This window comes from Macrobrachium rosenbergii, chromosome 53, assembly GCF_040412425.1.
Source record: "Macrobrachium rosenbergii isolate ZJJX-2024 chromosome 53, ASM4041242v1, whole genome shotgun sequence".
Classification (NCBI taxonomy): domain Eukaryota; kingdom Metazoa; phylum Arthropoda; class Malacostraca; order Decapoda; family Palaemonidae; genus Macrobrachium; species Macrobrachium rosenbergii.
In genome coordinates this window covers 26,387,716-26,405,575 of record NC_089793.1, presented here as the reverse complement: position 1 = coordinate 26,405,575, position 17,860 = coordinate 26,387,716, and the positions used below count along the sequence as shown (strand labels likewise).

The window sequence follows — 17,860 nt, the reverse complement described above, 5'->3', positions numbered from 1 at the left end:
TAACAGCAGGTAGGATTCATTCCAAATAATGAAAATTTTCATGATAAAATGAATTATTTGGATACTTACTATTAAAGTGGAAACCCACCCAGCCTTCCCACATCTTAGTGGGTGGTCATGAAGAATTCTGACAAGGACATGAACATGTCAATGCCACTTGGTGGGAAAAAGGTGATTACAGAGACAGTCCTAGCAGGTTAGCCAAGCATTATTTATTTATTTTTTTTTTAAATCCCAATTGTACCTAGCATGAAGACATAAGTTAACTTTAACAGTAGGTAGGTATCCAAATAATTAATTTTATCATGAAAATTTTCATATTTCTTTCCGTGGCAATATTGTGTATGAAGCATATTTCTTCCTTGGTAATGTCATGGAAATTTTAAGTAATTTTTTTTCCTTTCGTAAGCTAAAAGGCTAATCTAGTCTATTGTATGGTTTAGTTCCTAACTGCCTTTAGGGATACTAATTTGTTGTTTGAAAAGATTTGATGGATTTTAACTGCATAAATTAGTGTGTAAATATACCTCAGAGCTCCTAACATAAGTGACTGTTACAGGAACGTCTGCAAGTGACTACGAAGGTGTACTTCAAGGGTGCAGACTTTTCAGATGTCCAGGACTTAGAGGGTTTATACCATGACTTGAATACAACAAACTGGAGGGACAAACTGAATCATGGTAAGCTTAAAGTATATGCTTCTTCTTTATTAAAGGACTATATATGCTATTGATTAATAGGTATAGAAGAACTTGCTTGAAACATTTGCCCTATACATTTGATATTAATTAACCTTTTGCTTATTATTTAAGCTCTTAGAAAAATGTCTTTACTGGGCCTCTAGTAGTGGAACAACTTAAATGTGATGAGTAGGATACATTTTTGTACTCACAGCTCATGAAACTCTCTTATTAGTTGACCATGAGGATAAATATGGTAAGAATTGTACAGTGCATCTTATTGATTTTACTGCATGATTTACAGTGTTTCAATCCTCAGTATTTTACAGATGATTTCTATAAAAATGGATGAAAAGACCCACTTATTTTAAGATGTAACTGCATCGTAATTAGTTTTTATTTTGTATTATGTGTGCATGGCTCGTTTCGTAAAGAATTTGTCCCGATTTCATTTATTGTGTATTTGAGGTTTCCACTTTTCCAGCAGTTTCAAAATAACTACTGTGTATATAACTTCTTTCAAAAACATAGCTGTCACCAGTCTACTAGGCTGTTGAGGGCATCCCAAAATTTATGTGGCAAAGCACACTAATTTTTTATGGACATAGCAATGTTTGCCTTTTATTGATTGATGTGAATTTTTTTTTAATGATAAAAAGCTGATTTTTATATAATTTTGAAGCTGAATACATACATTCTTCTGCACTCTGTTGGGAAATTAAAAAAGCATTAAGAAAAACTCCTGATGACACATTGAGGCTTGCCCAAAATTGTCGGTGGATGACATCATTTGACTTCATCAGAATCCCAAGCAATGGGAGTTGAGTGATGTTAAATGACCTCATCATAAACTCGAAGGTTTAATAGTAACACCTAGATATAGGTGTATCTTTTGAAACAATATCTGCACCTTGCTGAATTCCACAACAGACTCACTCAATTACTGTGGCAGCATTTGTTTGAATTGCATTTTTCTGTGGTTGTCTTCATTTTCATTGATGAGCCAAACTGCAAAAAGTTTAATTGTTGGGAGTTCAGAAGGTCAGACTGGGTGTAAATGCTTTTTATTTGTTGAGCTGGGGAGTCTCTTGTTAGTCTCATTTCATAATTTGTTTTAACTGATGTGTCTTTTGTTATTTCTCATGTACAGTTTACTTCACTAAAGTATTTCTTTTTTTTTTTTTTTTTTTTGCCCCTAGACTGTTTAGAGCATTTGGGCTTGTAACATTCTGTTTTTCCAGTTAGGTTTGCAGCTTGGCTAATGATAATAATATTGCTAAGAAATTCACAATCTTGTGAAAAAAATCTGTGTAATAAAAATGCACAATTATATAGTAAACTGTATTACTATGTAAAATATACAAGCAAAGACTTTCAAACACTTGAACTTGTGTTCCTCATCAGTATTAACATTAAAATGCATTTTAACATTAACACTGATGAGGAACATGGTTCAGGTGTTCAAAAGTTCTTTGCTTGTATATTTTACATAGTAATATAGTTTACTATATAATTGTGGATTTTTATTAGACAATAATAATATTGATAATACAGTACACCTTGGTTTGAACCCATGATTATTAGGGAAAGCCACTTAATAGCAAAGCAGAGATACAACAAAGTGAAAGAATATTTAGCACTGAAGCACCTTGTATTCAGCCTCAAAACTATTCCTTTTTATTGCTTGTTTTCCACATTTTTCTCATTTTTCATCTATTACTAGTGAATGTTGATTTTATTTTTACCTTACATTCAAGGACATTTCATTGTTCTCCAGAAAATTATTACTGTACTGTATTGCACTTGTAATACTTTGTTTTGATATTCTCTAAATAAAATATATCACATGCAGGCAGTCCCCGGTTATCGGCGGGGTTCTGTTTCTAAGGATGTGATGATAACCGAAAATCGGCACTTTTCGGGGGTTATCAGCGCCGAAAAGTGCCAATTTTTGGTCATTGGCGCCTCTGTTAGGTATATATTGGTGCCAATACCCAATTATTGGCGCCGATAAGCGGAAATCGGTGATTTTCGGCGCCGAAAATTGCAGATTTTTGTCACTAGACAAGCGCCATAAAACCAAATCGCTGTTAACCGAGCCCGCCGTTACTCGGGGACTGCCTGTAGTTACATATTCAGCAGGTACAGTAATGCGCCATTTATATAGTTTTCTCATTCTGCTACAGTACAGTACTACTTTTTCTATACTGTAGACCACATTAATAATTCCATAATTATGGAATTTTGTTATCCTCTTCCCCCAAATAAAAGATCAAATAAATTTATGAGGAGCGTGCAAAATTCAAGGATGGGGTCAGTGTGAGAGAAGATATAGCTCATATCTTCGTGCCATTAGGTGCGAGAAGATACAAGCTAACTTTAACAGTAGGTAAGTATCCAAATAATTAATTTTATCATAAAAATTTTCATATTTGCATTTTCGAACAGAATTATTTATAGATTAAGGCAGGTAAATAAGAAGTACTGTATATAACGTAGGACAAAGAAAAAGGAAAAATATGAACCAGAACCACTGTATGAAGATAGAGGAAGAGGAAGAAAAGTAGAAGAATAATTACTGAAAAAAATAGCATTTTGTTAATAGTACTCAATAATCCACAAAGAAAATTTATGCACAAGTAAAGGTGAGGTGTAAAAGTGAAAATAAGTTAAACCAGGGACAGCTATGAATAAAAGATAGGGGGAAAAGGTGCATACAGTTTCCCTCCCATTATCATGCCTGTTTTTATGGCTCTAATACCTTTATATACAAATGATATGAACCACACAGCCATCTGAAAAGACAGATCTAAATAATATATATTTTAAAATAAAGAATGGAATATTTCATGAAATATAGAAAGATTCTGTAAAAAAAATATAATTCCTCATGTGATAAAAAGATAAACGTGAAAAAAAGATAAAAGATCACAACTTTCAAATATAGTAAAGCTCCTAAAGGTAAGTATTTCAGTTTTTATTCAGTTAAAATTTTGCAGCTGGATCATGAGAGACAAAGGGTTGTAAACTACTGTTTTCCCCAAGGGAATTTGTGCCTGTGAGCCAAGTGCACATGATCCAGTATATACCACACCCATCTTTTTTTTCTGCAGTGGATTTATAATGTTTGGAAATTTGCTTAAAGCATAAACTGGGCTGAAGTGAAAGTAATGGGTTTGTATATGATAGATTAATTTTGTTTCAAAGAAAATGACATTTGTGTGGCCACTAAACTTCATTTGGTGACTTTTGTACACAGGAGTCTATGTTTCTGATGCTGTAAGAATATTTGGCCGAAATATTTTGGTGTTATTCAAGTTGGTACTTCTGGAACGACGGGTACTCTTCTACCACAGTCCTGTTGGACCCCTCGTCCGTACTATCACATCCTTGATGGCATTATTTCCTGATAATTTCCCAAATGGACTAGCACATGCTGCTTCACTGAGGTTAGTACTTTGAAATTGTAAGTAATTTTCAGTATTGTCAAGTTGATTACAGCTTAATCCACACATTACTATACATAAGGTATGTGGTGGTTAACCTAGGTAAAAAATTAACTTGTTGGTAGAACTCAGTCAAAAATAATTTTTTGTAATAGTTTAATAACTTTTGTAGTGTTATTATCTTTTGTAGTCAGATTATCAGGAGCTATTATTGTATTTTTCCAGTAGATGAGCAAGTAGAAGTAGGACTTTAAGGTGAGAAGTATTTGTGCACAATATTCTGTTATTTTGTTGAATTTTGAATCTCATGTTTGCTACTTGACACTTCAAAATTTGAGGAGAGCAAGATTTCCCTAAAGCAAAGGTGTATGGGAAAAAACTCAGAGGGCATGAAGGCAGAACTTGAGTGTTCAAAGTTACTCAACCAGGTGCCTTGAAATGGCAAAGAAGATTACCAAGACTAGACGACACCAGAGAGTGATATTCTGGTCAGTAAAAGCAGCGCTGTAGAGGTTGAAGAGTACGGTTAGGGAATTCATTTTAGCAGTGGTATGGGGGTTAGGCAAAGAGATCCAGTATTGCAATGTTCATGTCTGTGGAACAAAGGAGGGATGCTAGGATTCTTTAATCAGCAAAGCTACTGTATTGCATGTTTTTGTGTTTAACATTGGTTGGATGAAGAATAATCTCCAAGATGTTTTCATCTTGTGTAGGATGCACTGAACCATGTGAAGTCTCAGATATTTTTTTTACAGAAATTTATCAGGTAAAAGGCATCTTGCCACTAGTTGGCTCTGAACTTTGAGACAAGAGCTTGTGAGGGGATACAGAGAAAGGCAGGACTTTGTCAGAACTCCAGAAGCTCTTTACTTCTGGTGACTATAGCAGAGATATTAAGAAAAAGTAACTTTCCTTTAAGGGAGTCTCCAAAAACCTCAAAAACTTGTCTGAATGTTTGATTGGATGGTTCATTATCTCAAAATCCCATCTTGTGAGGGGCCCCCATAATATGAGGATTAATACTGTGTAGCTTTTGTGTACTGTATTTTATTATCATACTTGTCTTATCACCCAAAATTACTTCAAGTCAATAAATTGTAGTTTTGTATTTTACTTGGCTTTGCTTCAGTGATATTCTGTACAGTATTTAGTTTAAGTTTCTTTCATGTAAAATGTCATATCAGGCAAGACTATTTCATACTTAGTGGTTTTCAGTAATTCAGCTATCATGTTGAGTAAATTTTACTTAAAAAAAAGGGAATGTAATGTTGAAATATCTCAGAGTTTGGCACAAACCCTTTGTAACTGAGTACATTAGGCTCATGCCTCTGATCAGCTTTTGTTCATTCAACAATGAGTCTGCTAGTGTTTATGCTTTTTTGTTTTTCATGAGGCATGCTTTTAATGGTTGCCCTGTATATTTTCTTTATTTTTATATGTGAATGATGTATTTTGATTTTTGTTGCACAGAACAGTGTAAATCATCTTTTTGACAAAACACTGTATGATGTCAATCTTGCAAACCATAGGATTTTTACTATTGTATGATGAAAAAAGTTTCACAGGTGCCAAGCCAATAATTGCTGAATTTAATACAATTGTTGCATCTTCTATTCCCATTGTAAATAAAGAGAAAAGAACTAGAGGAATTAATGGTGAAAGGACCTTCATGAATTGTGCCCAGTGCCAATAAGCAATAGCTTCCTGTGATAGTTCATGGCAAAAAGGGCAGAATAAGTTTTCAGGCTATTGGCAATAATTCCCTTGCAAAATGAAGTCTATAGCTTTTCTTAATTTCTATTAATGAAAGGATGAAAGTTATAGAATAAATTTTCTTTAGATAAGTTGCAAATGAAGTATATATATAAGTAGAGGTAAGGATTGGGCCTAATTTTTCATTTTACGTATATGGATTGCATCCAGTTACAGTCGATGTGAAAATTAAATTATCAATCTCTCTCTCTCTCTCTCTCTCTCTCTCTCTCTCTCTCTCTCTCTTGTCTCTCTTTAGGTTTTTAATAAAAAAATTTTAAAATCTTTTCTTGTTAGTAGGTCTATAAAGGAACAAGGTATTGCAAATACTTGAGAAAGTGGACAGAAAATCTGATGAATGGTTCCTTGCCCATTTGAAATAATAATTCATAAACAATTTGACAACAGTAATTGCTTGATTTCTCTCTCTCTCTCTCTCTCTCTCTCTCTCTCTCTCTCTCTCTCTCTCTCTCTCTCTCTCTATCTTGGCTGTGACCCATTACAGTCAACCAATCACCACGTAAGTAACTCACTGCTCAGGCAGTCAGAGGCACAGTGAGCTTAAGGGTGTTCCTTAAGTTGCTTCCGCTTCACCCAGGTAATACCTGGTATCACTTGCTAGGGAGGCAAGTGTAGTATTTTTGGTAACAAATAAGAGAGAGAGAGTTGTTAAATGTATATTCTCCATTAATTTTTTAATTCTGCTTGAAATTTTTTTGTTTCCATGTGATATGTTTTTAAGTCAGTTATTTTTAATGATCGGGGAGATTTTTTTATTGCTCTTTTTATAGTGTCATTTTTCAGTAACTTTTGATAAATTATATGAGTTAAAAATCACTTATTTTCTTCCCTTATTACATTTATACATATGGAATGCAAACATTTATTTATTGTTTTTCATCTTCCTATTTTAGCCTTAAGGCTGTTGGGATAAATTAAGAAGTAAATATCTTTTGGATATACTTTACTCTCTATTTCTTCTGTAACAGTAAATGCTTTCCCAGTTAGGTTGTTTCTTAAAAGTTATTTTGAGAGTATGGAGTGCAGTATTTTACATCCTGGTGTCATTGCATTCATTTCACAGCAGTGTATTATTTTCAGGTATTTTTTTGTAGCAAAACTTAGGATCAGTCTCTTGTTAAAGTGACTGTTGTATGTGGTGGGTAGATTACGATTTAGAGCAAGCTAGGGACAAGGTGTAAGAATTAGTTTTTCAGTAATCCAGTGCAGTGCCTCTTGTGTTGTATGTGTTCCAGATTATATGATTTGTCCCTGTACATCTTTTAGTATGTTGATATTTCATGTAACCTTTAAATATGTTACATATCCAGCATTGCTAGACCAAAGTGTCAACATTTTTCATCTTCCAAAATTTTCTAACTGGCACAATTGCCTGTTTAGAGATTTTCCAGCAAGTTGATGATTTGAGTGTCCTGTGTCATTGTTTTGAGTATTACTTATTACCTGGTGGCTTCATTTCATGTGACAGGTAAACTTTTATCATATTAAAATGGGTACAGTATTGTACAGCATGGTAGTTTACTGCATATACAAACAATTTGTAACATAGCTGTATTACTGGTCAGATGGGTGCAGTTTGAAGTGTCTTTTTGTTCTTGGTTTTGTCGTAGTGATTTTTAAATGGCTAAGAACAACATTAAGAGGATAGAAATAAAAATTAAATGCGTGATTTGTTGGCCAGCATCATTATGCAGTATAGGCATACCTAGCTCTTAGATGAGGATGCATGTATTTTGTTGTGTTTATGAAAAAACACCAGGAATTGACATTTGTGCATGTGGTTCATTGGAGTAATATACAGATGTCATTGTAAAGTGAAATCCTTCGCAAAGTAAACATCAAGCAGAAAATATATGATTGATGTGATGGTGATATATAGTTTTATATGAATATTAATGAATTTGGTGAATTGTTGGCTGTTATTTGGTGTACAAGATATTTAAGGCTTAATGATTGATATATTAAAAACAGATTAAATCAGATTTATTTCATGGTTTTGTTGAATCATAGTGGAGAAATTTATCTTATGATAAATTATTACTGTATTGGAGAAAGAATTCTTTTCTTCATTTATTGTACACTTTTGTGTAAGAAATATGTGACCTATTTAGTTATGCTTGTCCAGAAGGAAAACCAAGATGGAAAGTAGTTGTGTCAAATGTGTTTTCTAAAGTAGTTGGAGGTTTTGGTAGTGCTGTACTGTCTAAGGATAATCCATCAAACATGCCTTAGATCTGTGTTTAAAACAAATTCTTTTTCATCAATAAAAAACATTTTCTCAGTATGCATTTACATTACATTTTAAAGTAGGAAGCAGAATGCATTTCTAGATAAAGGTGTAACGAAAAGCTAGAGCCTACTACCATAGGGGGAGTAATCCTTCTTACCTATCCCATTTGGTATAGAGCCTTGTTCTAGATTAGATGTTTCCACAGTGGGAGGACATAGAGAGGGGCCTCAGCATAAGACTGCTTTTTGCTAGCAAAATATGAATCTTGTTTTTAAAAAATGTTTATTGGTTCAATAGACAGACTATGGTGCTCAGTATTTACTAAGGCAACTTCAGCACATGACAGTAAAAATTTTAACAGTCTGTAATGTAGGAAACAAGCAGTGTTAAAAATGGAAGGAAATGAGAATGCAAGAAATCAGGAAAAGTTACTTGAGTATAGCTTATTTCCTAATCAACATCAATATCAAATTTGTTTTGCTTGAGAACCCATGTGAAACAGAGGGTTTTCAGTCGTAAAAGGTGCTAAAAATTATTCACATTAACAGATGGAGTGGGTGGGTTACAGTCACTTGGAGCATTACTTTTTTGGCAAGTGATATAAATTTCATGCTTGGGCCGTCTAAGAGGCCTGAACATTTAAGAACAGTTTAGCAGGTATTTTGGGATATATTTGGAAATTAAATACAGCTTCTACATTACTTAGACATTTCACAATTTTTTCATACGCAAATCCCTAGAGGTTATTTAATCTTGGTACATGAGGACAATAGTTAAAGAATAAACAACCAGGAGCAACACAAGTTTAATTTCAGAGACCACATCAACACATATTGAAAAGAAAATTGCAACAAGGAAGTGCTAAGCAATACTAAAGCAGAAAATATAAGTAAGCAAGCACCTGTTAGGATGACAGGGTTAACAGGTTCCAAAGGGAAACTCTATGAATGGGGTAGTTGAAAGGTGTAGGGAGCTTAGCCCACATATCTCAGTCTATAGTTGCCAGATTTTTTATTTTGTAGCTGTGTATAGTCATGCACATCAAACCAAAGTATAATGGCCTAGAAAATTGTTTGCTTACTGGTTCACGGATTATTCATGAGAAGGCTAAAACACATGGGTTGTGACAACAACATATTGCCTACTTCAGTAAACCTGTACACAAGGAAGTAAATTTTCCTTTTCACATACTTATTAGTGTTCTTGGAGGCTTATCTTTTGTATTTCTTGGTACTTTTGTAAATCTGAGAGTTATAGAGGTGGTTTTTTTACTATATTTAACTGCAGTCTCATGTATCATTATTATTTTATACCATCAGTCAGCTACATACTCTTGGATATAGAGGTATTTGGTAAGCAGTTGCAGGTTTGGGAAGATTGTTAAAACTCTGGAACTCTTAGGTAATGTTGCTACATCTTATTTAGTGTTGCTAGCACATTTGGTAATAAACGGCTACAGTATTGGTAGTTGATATAGTTGTAGCATTTTGTTTTCTTACAGTTTGTAGAATGAAAAATTTTTATTCCTTATAATTTAGTTGGTGAATTATGAAGCCTAAGAAACAGTGCTCTTTCTGGCAAGGAAATGGTGAGACTTTATCAATCTTGCCCCACATCTGCTTGTTTGAGAGGTTTTTGAGGTGATGCAAATATGAGGTAGATAAGTCAGGGGGTTGTAGGGGAGCTCTTATTGGTAGCTTTTCAGAGCTTTGTCAAGGTAAAGGGGGATGTAGAACCTGCATTGCAGTAGTACATACCATCGTGTGTGTTGTTAAACAAACATCTTGTATTGCATTATGCTTTCTTTTATGGATTGTATGCAGACATACCATTAAGATTATTAAATTGTCACCTTAACAAGTGGTACCTGACTTTCATTATTTCATCTTAGTACTTTGAAGGCTGGAAACACTATGGTGGATTAAAAAGCAGTTTTAATTCAGAGAAAGAATTGCTAGGTATGTACTGTAGTATTGTCTTCAGAACATGTTAGTAAATTACCTCTAATCGCTTAATGGGACTTAATTCTGTATGTTAATTTTGTATATTTAGCTGATGATTCAGTTGTTATTGATAACTGTTGTTGGTGATTTTTCTGTCAGTGTGCAGAAGGGTTGTAGTTTTTTATTGGAATAATATAGATGGCTTGACAGATAAGGTAGATAAGAGGTTCCTTCATATTTTACTTTGTATGACATGTATGACCTACAGTTTTCAAAACTGTCAGATTTTTCTAATGATATAAAATAATTCTTAACCTTGAATGTTTGTCCTAGTGAAAAATTACATTTTCATATAGTAACTTACCAAGTAAGTACATAACTGACATTTCTACTCGCATGGCAGCCTTTTTAAAAATTTGCGGTAGCGTTTCTATTTTTTTTTTTTTTTTTGCCTAGGTGACAGGCCCCGCCCACTATTGGAGCACTTGGGAAACAACTGACAGGTAAGCTCAATTTTGTTTCTGCCGATTTGTCGTACACATCGGCACCATTGCAGCAGCTTTTTTTTATGGTTTTCAGGTGTATTTTGATGATCTACAGTTGCTTTGTTTTGGTAGCCAACAAGTTTTTGTCAGTTTATTAGCTTTTTTGGAATGTTAGCCTAGTTTTTTATAGAATTATGTCTGATTCCATCACTTCTAGTTTTCACTATTGCAGGGAATGGTGTAAAATTAGGTTAACAAAATCTTGTTATGATCTGTATTCAATATGCAGTAATTGTAGGGGGCAAGAATGCAGTAAGGAGAAAACTTGTGATGAATGTTCTTCTTGGGATGAGAAGCAGTGGAAAGTGCTTATATCGCACTTTGATAAATTAGAGAGGGCTAGGAAGAGGAAAGCAGCTTCTAGAGCCTAGAGACAGTCACTTAGCCTAGAAACTGTTCCTAAACCTAGTTTAGTAGCTAGTCCTACTCTTCCTTCTACTCCTATTCCTGCTTTTTCTCCTAATACTGGCCCTCGTACTATTCATCCACCTACTCCCGTGCCTGGCTTCCTTGCTTCCGACCCTAATACCATTGCCAGTCTCGAATCTAGGTTCGATAAGAAGATAGGATTTGTAGTTAATACAGTGGGAGAATTGGGAGAGTCACTGAAAGTGATTATGGATAAAGTGTTTGCTAAAAAAGTGATGTGACAGTGTTGTGCAAGTGGAGGAGGTGGCTACCCATCCTGTCGGTTCTCCTAGACGAAGGTCCGTGTCATACTAGCCTGAACCTGGGAGAAGACATACCGGAAATCCAAGGGAGGCCGAGGGGGTTTGTCCACTGGTAGTCACTCCCTCAGTTGAGCCTGTTACACGATCCCAGGTGTCAACAGACTGCTGTTGGAAAGGCGTCTGTTTGGAGGTGCATCAGTTGTCTTCCAGTTCTGACGATTCTGGCGTGGACAAGAGGTGCCGGAAACGATACCTAGAGTCTTCAAGACCACTTAAGCGCCTTTCAGATGATGTGGGTCGCCATGCAGATCCTCTTCCAGTTAAGCGGTATAGGAAGGCCAGTACAGTACCAGTCCACAACCTTCGAGTGCCTGGCACCAACTCTTCAGTACCTGACACCCTCCTCTGAGCACCAAGCTCCCGCTCCCAGACTTGTTTCTCCTCTTCAGTCTGCTCAGAGACCATGGTTTCTGTCAACTTGAGATCAAGACAAACCGTCGTTGGCTCCGATCAAACAACAAGTAGGTGAAATCATGAGTTTGTTGAAGAAAGCTCCCTCCACTGCCAAGACTTCCTATGATGCTATCCCGTCACTGGTCTCCTCAGAAGAGGAGGAGGTCAATCAAGAACCTGCTCCTCCTTCTTCCTATGCAGCTCTTCTACAGTATCTTTTGGCAAACTTCCCCACCTTTTTCACCCCAGCTGCCCTAGTCTCGTCTGCCTCGACTTTTTTAATGAGGAGTCATCCGGACGACAAGACTGGACTCCCTAAGGTGGTACTTTCTTCATCCTCCAAGAAGTCTCTCAAGGAGATGGGAGATTGGCTTTCAGCTAAAAGGGAGCGAGGGAAAACTTCTTTCGCCTTTCCTCTCACTCGCTTAGTTCATACGAGGTATTTATCATACATCACAGGGGAAGCTTCATCTTTGGGAGTCGCTGCTTCCTCCCAAGAGGACTTCTCTGGCCTCATCGACTCTTCTGAACATTCTGCGTTTTCGTTGACGAAGGTAATTTTTTCATTGGCGGAACTAGATCACCTTGTTATGGATCTTTTCAAGATTTTGAAGTCTTTATCTTTCATGACTAGACAGTGGGAGCACTGGCTAAGAAGGTTGAGGACTTCCAAGATTTATTGTGAGAAATTGCCTTGGAGTGGCTAGGAGTCTTGTCCTGTGCAGAGAAGGCCATTAGAGGTGGCTCTCTAGAGCTTTCTCCTCTTCACATTGGGAATACTTAAGAAGAGAGAGCTCTGGTGCTCCTTTACTACTGAGGTAGTCACACAGATTTAGAAATCGGCCCTGTTATTTTCTCCTCTGGACAACCTTCACCTCTTCCCGCAGGACACTGTTAAGGAAATTGTGACCGACCTTCAGAAGAAGTTGATGCAAGATCTGTTGGCTGAATCTTCCAAGCTTCCCAAGGATTTGCTTGCCTTTGAACCTAAGATGGCCTCTCCCCTCCAGGAGCAGTCGTTTCATGGAGGTAGACCCAGATCTCAGTTTAGGACCCATTCCAATGTATGTTTCACAACAAGGTCCATTAAGAAGGGCTCAGCCAAGACAGTGCCCAAAAAGTGAAAGCAAAACCCTTCATGCACCAGTAGGAGCCAGACTCCGGGAGTTTTGGGAAAAGTGGCTGTTCAGAAAAACAGAGCCATGGATCATCAAGTTTCTGATGGAGGGCTATGCCTCCCATTCCTGGAGAGCCCACCATTAGTCATTTCTCCCATTGCATTGTCAGCTTACTCGAGACACTCAGAGAGGCATTCGGCCCTTTTGGAGGAAGTTTCCTGCCTCCTCCACAAGAAGGCCATAGAGGAAGTCGAGAACACCAACACAGAGGGGTTCTACAACTGTCTCTTTGTGTTTCCGAAAACATTGAGGGGCTGGAGACCAGTCTTAGATGTAAGCACCCTCAATCATTTTGTCCGGAAGACAAAATTCAAGATGGAGAAGAACCATTCAGTCCTTAAATCCATTCACCAGGGCGACTTGATGATAATGTTAGACATGCAGGATGCATACTTTCACATTCCAATCCATCCAAACTCCAGGAAGTTTCTAAGGTTCATTTTTCAGGACAAAGTATATCAGTTTCGGGCCCTTTGCTTCAGCCTTTCGATGGCCCCTCAAATGTTCACTCGAGTCCTCGCTCCTCTCTCAAAATGGCTCCAGTTGATAGGGATCAACGTAACTCTGTATCTGGACAACTGGCTGCTTCGATCCCCGTCAAAGGAAAAATGCATGAAGAACTTGCACAAGGTTTTGCTTCTTACCAAGGAACTGGGCCTTCTTTTCAATCTACATTAGTCTCAGTTGACCCCATCCCAAGAGATCCTCTGTTTGGTGTTGACTCTCAATTCTCTGACTTTTCAGGCTTTTCTTCCTCCCAAGAGAATTTCCAGCTGCCTTCAGATGGTACACAGTTTTGTAGCCCTTTTTGTCTTGCTTGGCTCAACATAGCCTGCTGGAGACGTTGGCATCCATAGAGATGTTTGTCAAACTGGGCAGACTGCATATGGGAATTCTCCAATTCTTTCTAAAGGCCAATTGAGGTCAAAGTGGACCTGCAATGGTGGCTGTCCAAAGAATGACTATCAGAAGGGAAGTCCCTTCAACCTCTGAACCCCAACCTAGTCTTATACTTAGATGCCTCGGACTAGGCTGGGGAGCTCTTCTCAGGAATCAGAAAGTATCCAGCACGTGGGCCCTAGAGCAACAGTACATATAAATGTCAGAGAACTGAAAGTGGTTTATCTAGGCCTTCAGTTTTTCTCGACCATGGTCCACAACAAGACAGTGGTAGTCCATGAGGACAATACCACGGCCTTAGCATATATCTGGAAACAAGGTAACACTCATTCCTTTTCTCTCTGCCAGACAGCAAGAGACCTACTCATGTGGGCAGATAAAAAATCAAGTGATTCAGGTCACCCTGTTTATGCAAGGGAAATTAAATGTTTTGGCAGACAAGCTGAGCCGTCGGAAGCAGGTCCTTCCCACCAAATGGACCTTGGATCCTCTGGTGTGTCTAGATCTTTGGAAACTGTGGGACAAACCAACATTAGACCTGTTTGCCACCTCGAAGAACCATCTTCTTCCTCTCTTCTGCTCTCCAGCCCTAGATCCTCTTGCATGGGCAACAGACACCTTGCTGCAAGACTGGTCCAATCTGGACCTGTATGCTTTTTCACCCTTCAGCATGATCAGGGAGGTGATAAACAAATTTCAAGCCCACCACAACACAACTATGACCCTCATAGCCTTGTTTTGGCCCCTGAAGGAATTGTTCCCAGACCTTCTTTGGTTATTGGTGGATTTTCCAAGACTTCTTCCCGAAAATCCATCTTTACTCAAACAACCCCACTTCAGAAGACACCAACAAGGGTTGTCGACTCTTGCCCCGACAGGCTTCAGACTGTCCGCACGCTTGTCAGAGCAAAAGACTTTTCAAGGGGAGCTGCAGAGGCTATTGCAAGATGCAGGCAAAAGTCTTCTAGCCTCGTCTACCAGGCCAAGTGGGCAGTTTTCCATCAGTGGTGCCACACCACAATGTCTCTTCTTCTGAGACATCTGTAATGCAGGTTGCTGATTTCCTCCCATATCTGAGAAATTCTAAGAATTTGTCTTCCTCCACAATTAAGGGGTATGGAGCTATGCTTAGCTGTTTTTAAACATAGAGGCCTGGATCTTTCGTCAAACTCGGACATTAACGACCTGATCAAGCCCTTTGATGTGTCAAAGCAGAGGAAGACAATCTGGTCTCTTGGAACCTGGATGTAGTCTTGAAGTGGCTGACAGGTCCTGCTTTTGAACCCATCCGTTTTGCCTCTCTTAGGAACCTCACTCGTAAGGCACTCTTCCTCCTTGCGTCAGCTACTGCTAAACGCATTAGTGGAATTCAAGCCATCGATAAAAGGGTAGGTTTTTCCCAAGGGGATGCAGTTTGCTCCTTTGCCCTACGTTTTTTTGGCCAAGAACAAGGACCCATCCAAGCCCTGGCCTCGTTCTTTTACCATTAAGAATTTAATGGACATCCTTAGCTCCGAGGAAGAAGAGAGAGTAATTTGTCCTGTAAGAGCTCTGAGGTACTAAGTAGGACAGAACATGTCACAGGTCCACCCAGTAACCTCTGGTGTTCAGTTAAGAACCCTTCTTGTCCTCTGTCTAAGAACGCCTTGTTGTTCTCCTGAGGGACTTGATTTTTGGAGGCACATTCACAAATCCAGGAAGACATGTTGCCTACTTTTAAAGTGAAAGCTCATGAAGTCAGAGCAGTAGCTACCTCTTTGGTTTTCAGGCACAATATGTCCCTAATTCCATTCTTCAGTTGACCTTCTGGAAGTGTAAGTCCATTTTTGCATCTCACTATTTGAAGGAGGTGGAAACAGTGTTTGATAATTGCAGTGCTGTACCTTTGGACCGTTATCGGTGGCTGGCATGTTATTGGGTGAGGATTCATAGGAAGCATTCTTTTTCTCCTACTATCCTTTTGTCTTGGTGTAAGGTTTTTGAGTTTTTAGGGAGCCTGGGGGTACAATGTACCTGGAGTACCCACTAGTCTTAGTGGATGGGTTGTGTTTTCAGAGTAGATGACAGCGTTGTATGGTTGTTCTTAAATTTTGTACTACGCCCAGGGCAAGGGCACTTTCATATGCTCTGCTAGCCATCAAGCCTATCCTCCATTGCAAAGCTCCCACTTAAGTAGAGGCGACCCACAGCTCAACCGCCACGCCGTTACAGGTTAAGATGAGCACAAACCAGAGGCAGTATTCACCTGCAGTATCTTTCTTACCAGGTAATGAAACAAGCATTGTATCAGTACTGGTATATTTTCCCTTTCAAAGTCATTACCATGCTTTAATGTTTTGGTGTAGAGTATGTTCATTATATTCCACCTCCATTCATTGTGGGATTCAGCTGTGTAATTACTTGGTAAGTTACTTATATGTAAAACGATATTTCATAATAGAATTAAGTTTCATATATACTTACCAAGTAATTACAAATTGGAGCCCACCTCCTCCCCTCTTATGAACATAAGGGCACAAAGAAAATTGAGGTTACCTGCCAGTTGTTTCCTGAGTGCTCCGATAGTGGGTGGGGCCTGTCACCAACATAAAAACAGTAGACTCGCCACCATGAATTTTTAAAAAGGCTGCCACGTGAGTAGAAACATTACCTATGTAATTACTTGGTAAGTATATATGAAACTTGATTTTATTATGAAAATATCTTGTTTATAAAATCTGCATTTAAAATTTTGTAATTCAAGCATCCTGACTCCAATGTTGCTGATGTTTTAATTTGATTCTCCTAGTGCACATATTGAACATATTTGTATTGTAATAAAGAGCTTGTGCAGTTACATAGTACAGTTTACTGGGTTGGTTGTTTTCTCCCTCTTGAGTTAAAGGCGTTTGAGAATGAACTTTGTAACAAAAGTTGCTCTGGTGCTTGTAGAGTGGGTTTTTATATAGATTTGTAGATGTTTCTTAAAAAGGAAATCCAAGACAACTTTTGCATAGTCAGTTTTTGCCCTCTGCCATAAAATTATACTTATTTAGTCAGGTCATTTCAGATGTATTATGAGCTGGTTATTATAAGCAGCTTGTCTGTATTCAAGATTATTACAGCAAACCACAGGACAAATATTGTACCAGCTTTTGTTAATAGGTGCAGATGTAAGGGAATAATGATTAGATAGGTTTTGCCCTTTATGAAATATATTTTATGTTAACAGTAGCACTTACATTAGTAAAACCCCATAAATGAAATTTGTTAGATTATTGACCCAAACTCCTTCATTATCAAGAGAGCATGGCTGTTATTAAATATTTTGTTTAAAAAACTTATGTCCATTGCTTTTTAATCATAAAATGTCGGAATAAGTCAAAACATGACAGAAATAAGGTAAGAATCATTATCTTCTTTGGTAGGGTTTGCAAAGCGAACAACTGTAAACAGCCCATGTCATCTCCACACAGAATGAGTGTCATCATAAATTGTAATGGGTTTCTTATGTTTTTATTTATTGTCAAATATCAGTGCAAGTTTAGAACGGCATTACAGTATATAAAAATTTGCTCATGATCAACCAGTAATTTTGCCATGAATAAAATTTCAGTATCTGATTACAGACAATCCAGACACCATAAGAGCTTATTAATATGAGATATAGTATTACTGGATCTCATATCTGTGAAAAATACGGTTTATATTGTAGTTTTTTGCCCTTGTGTTAAATTTAGTAGTGCATAGTATTAGCTAGAAAAACTATAAGCTGAAATATATCCAGATTGTTATTTAGCAAAAGTTCTAATTTTTATGTATTTTATGAACCAAGACCATACTGGACAACATTCATTGACAAATCTCCCCATATTTGCATCATTCCCTCAATAACTTTGATGTTGCAGAAGGAAAACAGATGGAAATAGGACACAAATGTGTGTTTACAGTGTGCAGATGTCACCTTTCCGTCTTATGTATGCTTTAGCACCTTTTGTTACCTCAAGTTTGTATTACACACTCAAATAAGTATCTGTGCCAGTCAAATGGCCTTCTTGGCTC

At 37.5% G+C, this 17,860-nt stretch overlaps 1 protein-coding gene across 5 annotated transcripts in view; it reads left to right on the top strand.

The window, feature by feature from the left end:
• Positions 1-565: 565 nt before the first annotated feature.
• Positions 566-17,860, top strand: part of LOC136834371 (late secretory pathway protein AVL9 homolog) — an 82,715-nt gene continuing 65,420 nt past the window's right edge. For 4 of the 5 annotated variants that reach the window (XM_067096916.1, XM_067096914.1, XM_067096913.1 and 1 more), the window contains exons 1-2: positions 566-680; positions 3,940-4,129. In XM_067096916.1, coding sequence (XP_066953017.1) covers positions 4,074-4,129 — 56 coding nt within the window. In that variant the 5' untranslated portion in view covers positions 566-680; positions 3,940-4,073. Of the gene's footprint in view, positions 681-915; positions 937-3,939; positions 4,130-17,860 lie in introns of all 5 variants that reach the window. The other variant, XM_067096915.1, reaches the window with a different exon arrangement.